The sequence below is a fragment of the Salvia splendens genome, chromosome 19 (genome assembly GCF_004379255.2).
Source record: "Salvia splendens isolate huo1 chromosome 19, SspV2, whole genome shotgun sequence".
NCBI lineage: Eukaryota > Viridiplantae > Streptophyta > Magnoliopsida > Lamiales > Lamiaceae > Salvia > Salvia splendens.
In genome coordinates this window covers 15,023,692-15,033,593 of record NC_056050.1, presented here as the reverse complement: position 1 = coordinate 15,033,593, position 9,902 = coordinate 15,023,692, and the positions used below count along the sequence as shown (strand labels likewise).

Here is a 9,902-nt window from a genome sequence, read left to right as displayed (position 1 = left end):
TGTAACCAACCATCTCAGGTCTTCCTGTTATCATTTGGGGATATTTGAAACTTTTCTACTTGATTGTTCATTTTGATTATATTATTGGCAGCCTATTGTTGACATCTACATTCTATTCATCATACCCTCACTTTCGCAATTTATTCCATTTGGCAAGCTCTTCCCACAATAAAATTCTCAAGCTCTATGGGTATAGCTCAAGCCCTTTAAAATTGTATATTTTCTTTTCTGGGGGTGAGCATAATGAGCCCAATTGAGCCTAGTCTTTGTACTTCATAAAACCTTTGTTGCAAGCTACTGGTGAAAGTTTGTGGTGAACCAAACACTCACGTAATTGAAATAATTATAATCGTTTTATTTCCATGACTACCTTGGAGCCTACCCAAAGCAAGGACGATTCGGATGATTCTCTGTGAATCCCAAATTCGGTTCCTATCAAAGTTAAAACCGTTAGACCACCTCTAAATTTCCTCGCGTGAGACCCTCATGGGAGGCAAGACATTGACCACTGAAGGAAACGCAAAAAAAAAAAAAAAAAAAAATACACGGACATGAAGAGGCAGTGTGAGAGCTAGAAGAGAAAATGAAGGAGCAATATCCCAAGCATTTTGTCTAAATACTTCCTAAATTTTGGGACGAAATTTCTTTTAAGGAGGGTAGAATGTAACAACCCAAAATTTTATAAGGAGTTTTATCGAGATCAAATAAAAGCACGGTGCAGCTAATATTGAGATTTTTTTTTTCAAGGCAACTTATAACTTTTGTGCGTTATTTAGCAATTATTTTCGATGAATATTTACAGAATAAATCCAAAATAAAAGTTGTTAATGTCCGACATATCCATCGGAAGTTCGAACAAGTCTACTGATACCAATTTATCGAATCCTAATCTAAATCAATTGGGGAGAAATGTGCGAGTGTCGAATAACCAGTTCGATGGTTGTAGTATTTTCCAAGGAAGCCCGATGTATCACCCATGTTCCCTACATAGAGATTTTCTTTCCTACATAAGAAGAAAGTTAGAGAGAGTGAGATACATTAGTTATAAATGAAATCTACATGTATATACTTAGGAAAAATCAAATGAAATCCAATAGTAGAAATGAGTAGAATTAATAGACGGATGAGATTTATCCCAAATCCAAACACAATCTTTGAAAAGATTTTAGGCAGTAAACTTCCCCAAGTTTAAACCTTCCCCATGTAAACCTTCCCCATGTTAAACCTTCCCCAAGTTTAAACTCCCCACAACTTGCATAGCAACTTGCAAATGAACAAGTATATAAACCCCCCCCCCCCTCCCCCACGTATTTGCACTTTCAAGTACCCATCACTATCAAACATCCCAAAACTTCTCTACACACACACATATTTCGAATGGGAGATTAGGAGCAAGAGATGGGATATTGCAGTGCAGATAATTATGGAGTCCAACCCAACAATCCATCATCACTTTATTCCCAAGGTAAAACTGAAGCCTTTCTTTTCCTTTGTATAGGTACAAGCATGCATGTATAATTTGAAAATAGAATCAGCCTAACTGAAATTAACAACAAACAGAAGTTCAACATGATTTTACCATCAAGTCTTTTTAGTAGCTAGACAATTGTTCAAATTCATCTAATTCATAAAATAGATAACATAAGTTCTACAACTACAGTAAGCACAAGTTAGGAACTTATCTCTAGAATAAGAATCTGCCGGATTTCCGGCAATGGGTCTTTGGCAGCCGGGAGACGACGAGGACAGCCCCACACCCCGATACGTCACTAATTTCACAACCTTCACAAATTAAATTCCAAAACTTTAGATCTAAGATTATAAATTCTTAGAAATTGAAAAAAATGGGAAGAACAATAAATCAATCCTCACCTTTCGGAAATCCGGCGAGGAGGCGGCGACTGTGGTGGCTTCGGGGAGCTGCTCCGGCAGCGCGAGGCGTGTAGAAGAAGCGGCGGGGCCGCCGCCTGTGCATGCACAGCGGCGGCGGCGGCAGATTCGGGAGAAAGGGGGGGCTGAGGTGGTGGAGCAGCGGTGATGTGATGACGGTGGAAATCGAGAGAGGGAGGTGGAGGGCCGCGACGGCGAGCCGCCGCTCGTACAGCAGAAACGGCGGTGGCGGCGGCGTGAGCATAGCCGAGAGAGAGAAGAGAGAGGAGTCGGCGGCGGGCGGTGGCGCTGAGGATGGCGACGACTGGCGGCGGCGGTGAGTATGGTGTGCGGCGGCAGTGAGGAAGGTGAAAGGGGGAGGCTGTGCATTTTTGGTGAATGAGGGAGGAAAAAGAAGACATAGGCTATTTGAATGGGGGTTTCTTATTTGGACTCAGGATTTGATCAATTGGGCCAGGCGAAAATTTTTAAAATTCAAGCCCAACTGTTGTTAAATATTTGGGACTTCAGTGTATAGTAGAAGGAAGCCCAAATTTTATTTTAATTAATTATGGGCTTAGATCAAAATGGTTAAGTAAGATAAAATGATTTGTTATGATCCAAGTTGCTATAGTTTTTGTAGAATAATTAGTAAGGTATAGAACACTAATTTTAGTTTGGACCGATAATTAAATAAATATTTGTGTTGATAATTAAATTAACTGTGGGGAATTATTTAATTAATTTTGAAATAATATTGAAGTATGAATAATTTATCCCAAGTCCGGAAAACATATAAATTTTCTTAACAAAGGGAAATAGTCGCGATAATTCAATTATGTGCTAAATAAATTTTGGGATTTTTGTTCGAGTTTATGATGGAAAAATACGAGGAGCTAACGGAGGAATTATGGGCGTAAGCGGCCGGCCGGCATCGCCCCGCGACGCCTCGGGCGGCCGCTAAGGAAATGGAAAGAAAGAGGGAGACGACGTTCTCAGGTCACATAAATAATTAAGTTTAATAAAGAAGTGCTATTAATTAAATTTCCCAATTTAATTAATATGCAAGTTTCTAAAATTTTCTAACGGTGAGCAAATGATAAAAGAAATAAAGTAGGGGCATGCATTTCTATAAGTATGTGAATTTCTATTAAGTACGTTGTTTGTTTTCAAAAGGGCTATCTCCGTGAGTTAAGGGTGGAGTCGGAACGAAAGATTCAAGTTAAGGGAACTAAACAATCAAGGTGAGCTTGCTTATACTAAAATACAAATCGTATTTTATGAAAACACGAACATATGTTCGTGATTTTAATGATGTTGTCTTGCCACAAATGTTTTGTTATGATGCCTATCTGTTGGCTACGGCCAAGTGAATTATGAATGATGAAATATGTGAATCGATTCGATTTTTAGTCCGGGTAGGGTGATGTCCCTACTTGGAACCTCTGGCCGTGAACGGCAGAGAAGGTGACCGTGGAGGGTGGCCACCTTCCAGGCACAAGGATACCTCTGACGTGTTGGGCAGGGAAGGTGACCGTATGAGAACACCATCTCAGCGGCACAATGTGATCAGATATGGCTAAAGTACTGGGAAAAAGGGGTTGCAACCCAATGTGATATTTTTAGTAAGCTCGGGCCTTTTCAATAACACCCCCGAGTGTTACTGTGATGATGGCTTGACAATATTTTCAAATGTATATGTGTAATTTTTGGCAATGTGTTCACTGAGTACTTTTTGTACTCAGCACTGCTTATATTTCTAAATGTGCAGGTTGAGCAGCGAAATAGTGGAGGAAGTGCTATTGAGACAAGATACTTAATTCAGTCAGATTTTGACTCTCGGAGGTTCATGTCTTCATACATGGAACCGCGCTCATTTGCTTCCGTTGTGCATCTTAAAAGACTCAAGTCTATTTTGTTCAAAACTCTGATTTTATTTCGAGTTATTCCCATTTGTTTCGAGCTATGGTCGATTTGTGTTTTCCCCTTTCTTCCCCGTTTCTTTAATCCTCCCCTAGTCGCGATCAACCGTGTTTTCTATCCTTAGAAAATGCGGTCGTGACAGTTGTAAGTTGTAACTTGTAGAGTTGTAGTCTCATTTAAATTTATATCAACAAAATTGCAATTTTTATCGTGATTGTTCGAATTTTTTTACGCAAATTTCATAGATAAATAAAGAAGAAAAATGAAAAAAAATATCGAACCGCCGAACCGGCCCGGAACCGCTGGTTTTTTGAACCGTGAACCGCCGGTTCCGAACCGGAACCGGCGGTTTTTGAAACGTGTGCATGCCTAGTTCTATCCCATAACGGAACCGGCGGTTTTTGAAACGTGTGCATGCCTAGTTCTATCCCTTATGCAAGTCCTATTGTGTTCGCAAAGAAAAAAGAGAATAGCAGGACTCTAAATGCACAATCTGTGAATGACAAATACCAACTCCAGTAATAGAAGAACTCTTGGATGAGCTAGGCAGTGTTAGCTGGTTTTCTACCATCGAACTCAGATTAGGATAATGGCAAGTGCGGATGGCTCATAATGATATACCAAAAATAGCTTTAAAATCTCATGAAAGGCACTATGAGTTTGTAATCATGCCTTTCGGACTTATGAATGCACCAACAACATTCCAAAATTTGATGAATTTTGTATTCATGGCATTTTTGAGGAAGTTTATTTTGATTTTTTTTGATGTCATCTTAATGTATAGCAAAGAGTAGTAGGAACACACACAACACCTCAAAAATGATGTTGCAGGCTTATGAGAGGTAACAAACTACTCCCTCCGTCCCGGGGTAAGCGAGACGTTTCTATTTTGCTACAGGAATGTAGATAATGGTATTTAATGAATTAAATTATTAATAGTAAAGTAAGAGAAAGAATAAATTAAGCAAGAGAAAGAAATAATAAAGTAAGAAAGAGCAAGAAACAATAAAGTAAGAGAGAAAGAACATCTATGGTCAAACCCCAAAAAAATGACGGTTTAACTACGCCACCCGCTAAGAGACTTTCGACCTCAATCTGCAAACCTGGTCAAGCAAGGTTAGTCGGATCGCCAAAAACGGATTCAGAACATCTATGGTCAAACCCCAAAAAAATGGCGGCATTATTTATCTCCAAGCTAAAATTTTTTTATTTTGACTGATCACCAGAGTTTGAGGTATTTGTTGGAAGAAAAAATGATCATTCCAACATAGCAAAGCTTGGATGAGCAAGTTGATTGAGGTGTAAAATTAGAGTTTTCATTTCGTGTGCAAAAACACTCAGGTTCTAAAAAAGTTTTCAAACTTACAACATAGCTGCAAGAAAATAATATCAATTGTAGTATTTAGATTGTCGATCAACAGCAAGGTAAAACACGACTAATAGAATATTCAAAGAAATTAAAACAATAAAATTGCAAAGATTAAATATAACAAAAAATCATTCATCCTAACAATCCTTAGAAACTCATGAATGCTTCGTATCACTATTTATTTCCAAAAAAGAAGGGACTAAGAAATAATTCCAACTAATAACACTATACATTTTAAACAATCAACTCTCGATTTAGCTAAACACTTAACCTTGAGTTACCTTCTTCTGTTTTAGGATCCTACCGACAAGTCACTCTAATAAATTACTATAAGTTCAATTTCTAGACGTCCATTATCAAAATTAATGTCTAAACAAATCGAATCTGATATTCATCACCCACATTATCCATCTTATTCTAAATTAAAAGAGACAGTTACGAAAGACTACACAATATGCACCTTCAAATATAATTTCATCATTCAGACCTGAGATGATTACAAAAACATCGAATGAAAAGTAATTCAAAGCAATTCATCCAATCAAACAATCTAATTACATGTTTTTAGCAACAATGAAAGACCTAACCTATCAACACAGCGGAAAAAAAGGTTATCAACATAGCGGGAAGCTCAATTAAAACCGTAGGCTTATTCTACAGTTGTGAAAATGTAGGTCCATCTTAGTTCCGAAATTGTAGCAAAAACTAGTTCCACACCTAAAAATAAAAACATAGCAACATTAGAGCATCTCCAGTGGGCGGACATCCCACTCGGACATCCACTAGGACATCCCAAAAACACCTCCTGCCACGTCACTAGGACATCCCACCCCACTGCCACATCACTAGGACATCCCATGCATATCCGCCCTTCCCATCGCCCTTCCCACTAGGACATCCCGCAATAAAAAAAATCATAAATTCACAAATAAAACAATTTACGTTTACGGAGATAAAATTTGACCGAGAATACGAACGGGAAAAATTAACAACTTTATCGGAAAAAACATACATGATTCGAAAAAAAAAATTACACACTAATAAAAAAAAATTCATACATTATCACGTCAACCCCTCCGAGTCCAAACCTCTTCGATAATATCCTGCTGAAGTCGAATATGGGCATCTGTTTGCCGCATGTCGGCAAATGCACGCAGCCGCTCGACCTCTCCATGAGGTACCCCCATATTCACATTCGCGGTGGCCACGCCGTGACTTGGACCTACCCCCATATACAATCTATGCTGCCCAACATCCCAGGGAACCCGTGCACCGACCCATGCATATCTATCAGCATCTGGCAGTCTTCGGGGCTCGGACTCCGAAGATACCGCTCCCCGAATATCGCTCTCACGCCCGCGCAAAAATTTTGCAGACACTCGACTGCTGTCGACTCGCCAATGTGGAGGTACTCGTCGAACATGTCGGCCGCGCCTCCATACGCCAGTTGTCTGATTGCGACAGTGCACTTCTGCAAGGGCGTGAGTCCGGGTTTGCCAGCTGCATCCTCTCTGATCCTAAAAAACAGGTATCTACTCTCTAAAGCACCCACGATGTGCAGAAACAGCGGACGATGCATCCTAAAGCGTCGCCGGAATAAGGCTTCCCCAAAACGCGGTTGCGGAGCGAAGTAGTCCGCATACAACCGAATATGTGCAGCAATGTGGTCACGGGGTACTTGAGTTCGACGATGGATCGGCCGAGGTACCGCCGCCTGCTGCCGCCGCTGCAACCTCTGTTGTAGCAGCCTCTGTATAGCACCTGAAACAGCGACCTCCAACTCATTCTCGCTATCACTTTCACTAGACATTAATTCTAGATATACTTGAGATTATAGATGTAGAGAGAGAAACTTGTTATTAACGCAAGTGGTGCGAATGAAATAAAATTCAACGAGCCGTATATATAGAGTTTCAAAAAAAAAAAAAAAAAAAACGGGACGTCCGACCGGACGTCCGAGTTGAAGCCACAGTGGCGGACGTCCGCCCGCCCGTCGCCGGGATGTCCGAGGACACCCGACGTCCTCACGGGACGTCCGTATCCGACCTCCGACCTCCCAACGGCGGACGTCCCGTCGCCCTTCCCGGTGTCCGACCGGACGTCCTACCGGAGGGGCGCCATAGGAGATGCTCTACTTTCAATTTTGTAGTAAGAGAGACCATTGAAGAGGACCCTTTCCTTTTTAGGTGTCCCATTGAAGATGACCCCTTTGCTTTTTAGATTTGTCCCAGTAAAGATCACTCATATGAAAACACATTTTATCTCTACTTTATTCTTTCTTACTTTACTCTTTCCACTCAACACACAAAATAAAACTACATAAAATCCCTTGCCGAGGAAGGGAATGAGGGAGTATTTGAATATTAATAAAACCGTATAAATTCTCCCAAACGAAAAAATCGAAGCTAGAGAAAGAAGATAGATGAAGGCAAACCTGCAAAGCACATACAAGCAGCCTGGGCATGGAGACATAAATTCGACACCAAATCCACTATTTATCCTCTCAAAGCTTCAAATCCTCACTGCTCCTCTCTTCCTTCAGCAGCTGAAACTCATCGCATCCGATGCCGGCGTGACACGCAGCCTTGCACTGCGCACAGAAGAGCCGGCGGCACTCGGGGCACTCCGACTGCACTACCTTCTCAATCCCATCGTCAATCAGCAGAGCCGAGCACTCCCCGTACGGACAGTAAAACCTCTCCGCCCCCAAAATCAGCGCCTCACACAGCGCGTCTCCCCAGCGATCGAAGACCTCCCGCGGCAGAATCGTGCGGCAGTGCTGCGGCTCCAGGAATCCAGCGCAGTCGGAGACGGGGCACCCGATCTCCGTGATGCTCTCCTGCAGCCTCTCCGCCACGTAATTGGAGACGCATTGCGTGCAGTAGCAGTGGTCGCAGCCGAGGATTTGAAACGAGTCGCTGATTGGCTTATCGCAGGCGCAGATTTCGCACGCGAAGGAGAAGCGGAGTAAGACGTCGTCGTCGCCGCTATTCGAGTTGGACGGTTCGCCTTGATTGGTAGAGGGGGAGGCGGGGGATTCGACGACGTCGTCGAGATCGATGGTGATTTTAGGGGCGTCGGACTTGAAGGACGGCGGCGTCGAGTAGATGACGGTGATTTCGTCGTCGTCGACGCCTCCGATTTGGAGAATTTCGGTAGTCATTGGAGTTCAATTGAAGTTGAAACTGAAAGAGGGATTTTTTTACCCTTTCGGTTTTAACTTCGGAAGCAAGATCGTAAGGAACGATATATATATATATATATATATAGCCCTATATTTTAATGGTTTGAATTAATTCGCTGGGCTATTCGGCCGCGTAAAGTTTTACTCCCGATCGCTCGTGGTTTGAACTGATTTGTTGGGCTATTCGGCCTCTTAAAGGTTTACTCCTTAATTTTTTAAATTATTACTTGTCGTCTCATTTGAGTTTGTCATGAGTTATAAAAAATATAAAGGAAAGTGAGTGAGAAAAGAAAGCGGAATGTGAGATTCATTTTTATATATTAGTTTTTATGATAGAATGTGAGGGGTATAAGTTAGTGGAATGTAGGGTTTACCTACCATTTATAGAGAAAGTGAATCGAGACTCTTAATACCAGATGAACTAAAATTGAAAATTGGGACTTCTAATAACGACGAGAGGGAGTATTTAAATTCAAATTGAGATTACATTTTTCTTAACTAAAGTAAAATAAAATAATAGAGTAAAGAGTATATCTTTTAAGTAATAAATCAAAATATATTTTAGCATACATTGCGAAAAGGTAATTATTTAATTTATTTTAAAAAGTTTGGAAAGTAATAAATAAACTTAAATTAAATAATTGAAATTAATTCATTTTAGGATAATCTTATGGGCATCATATTATTTTTGTGTCAATATTATCGGATTACAGACTATTGGAAGTTGGTGGGTGTAATAAAATTAATTGAAGAAAATGGAAGGACGATAAATATTAATATTACTTAAATAAGTTGAATTTCAGCAGTCATATATAGAAATACAACTCAAATTAGTAGTAATATCTAGGGAATTTTAAGCGTTGAAATTTGAAAATACTACTATTGAACTCTAGGGTCTTAATTGCTAATGAAAGAATTACCAACAAATGAGATAATTTTTTTTACAAATGTCACACACGCTGGTGTCCGTATTTTCGATTTTTTATACTAGGTTTGTGCTTTTTTATTGTACTATCATACATTCTTACTGTTTCGAGAGTGGTTCTGAGTTCACATAAAAAATATGATTGGTTGAATATTTTCCTAATCGGGCTAAGTTACGGACCAAAGGGACTCATGCTTGGGCTTATCCGTCCAGTTAAATATTGATTAAATTGAGTTTCAATATAATCTTGCCACAAATATATTGTCACCTATCGTGCTTCATATTGATCTCCCAACTCAGAGTCGAATTACAAATAATTTTACAGCATTTGAATTATTTTCGCATGTTTGAGATACATTATAAGTTAATTAATTAAAGTTATTGTTGGTTTGATTTAATTAACTTATTTTACCAAGAATTTCTATTTCAAGATAAGTATTTATTGTATTGGAATAAATTCTAACTGACCAAATTTACATATGATAAAATCTGAGTATCAAGCATCTCAAGGATATTAATCAACGGACTTTTTTCTTAACACGAATATAAGTAACAATTCTAGAATCTCTAATTAGGGAGTAATAACTATATAAGTTGTCAAAATTGGGTAGGGTTATAAAAAACTCTCACAT

The 9,902-nt window shown here is 39.8% G+C and overlaps 3 protein-coding genes across 4 annotated transcripts; 1 reads left to right on the top strand and 2 right to left on the bottom strand.

Annotated features, from left to right (window-relative positions):
* The first annotated feature begins 229 nt into the window (after positions 1-229).
* Positions 230-3,705, top strand: LOC121778424. The gene is made up of 3 exons (XM_042175779.1): positions 230-1,465; positions 3,046-3,113; positions 3,641-3,705. The coding sequence occupies exons 1-3, from the start codon at positions 1,271-1,273 to the stop codon at positions 3,687-3,689; spliced, it is 312 nt and encodes a 103-aa protein (XP_042031713.1). The 5' UTR covers positions 230-1,270; the 3' UTR covers positions 3,690-3,705.
* LOC121778420 (formin-like protein 5) lies at positions 1,678-2,679 on the bottom strand. Its single transcript, XM_042175775.1, has 2 exons — positions 1,873-2,679; positions 1,678-1,782 (listed from the first exon to the last, which is right to left on the bottom strand). Exons 1-2 carry the CDS (start codon positions 2,289-2,291, stop codon positions 1,776-1,778), a joined length of 426 nt encoding a protein of 141 aa, XP_042031709.1. The 5' UTR covers positions 2,292-2,679; the 3' UTR covers positions 1,678-1,775.
* Positions 3,706-4,764: 1,059 nt separating the features above from the next.
* LOC121778415 (E3 ubiquitin-protein ligase RNF144A-like) lies at positions 4,765-8,376 on the bottom strand. 2 transcript variants are annotated; one of them, XM_042175768.1, is made up of 2 exons: positions 7,596-8,376; positions 4,765-5,878 (listed from the first exon to the last, which is right to left on the bottom strand). In XM_042175768.1, exon 1 carries the CDS (start codon positions 8,322-8,324, stop codon positions 7,665-7,667), a length of 660 nt encoding a protein of 219 aa, XP_042031702.1. In that variant the 5' UTR covers positions 8,325-8,376; the 3' UTR covers positions 4,765-5,878; positions 7,596-7,664. The 2 variants fall into 2 exon arrangements, with proteins under 2 accessions (XP_042031702.1, XP_042031701.1); XM_042175767.1 differs by lacking the exon at positions 4,765-5,878 and adding an exon at positions 6,581-6,922.
* Positions 8,377-9,902: the final 1,526 nt, after the last annotated feature.

Bases quoted from the DNA above. Each gene is read 5' to 3' on its own strand.
- LOC121778420 (XM_042175775.1), bottom strand. From the start codon at position 2,291: ATGTCTTCTTTTTCCTCCCTCATTCACCAAAAATGCACAGCCTCCCCC.
- LOC121778424 (XM_042175779.1), top strand. From the start codon at position 1,271: ATGAACAAGTATATAAACCCCCCCCCCCCTCCCCCACGTATTTGCACT. The intron at 1,466-3,045 runs GTAAAACTGAAG...TGTTTTCAAAAG, and splicing joins ATCATCACTTTATTCCCAAG to GGCTATCTCCGTGAGTTAAG. The intron at 3,114-3,640 runs GTGAGCTTGCTT...CTAAATGTGCAG, and splicing joins AAGGGAACTAAACAATCAAG to GTTGAGCAGCGAAATAGTGG.
- LOC121778415 (XM_042175768.1), bottom strand. From the start codon at position 8,324: ATGACTACCGAAATTCTCCAAATCGGAGGCGTCGACGACGACGAAATC.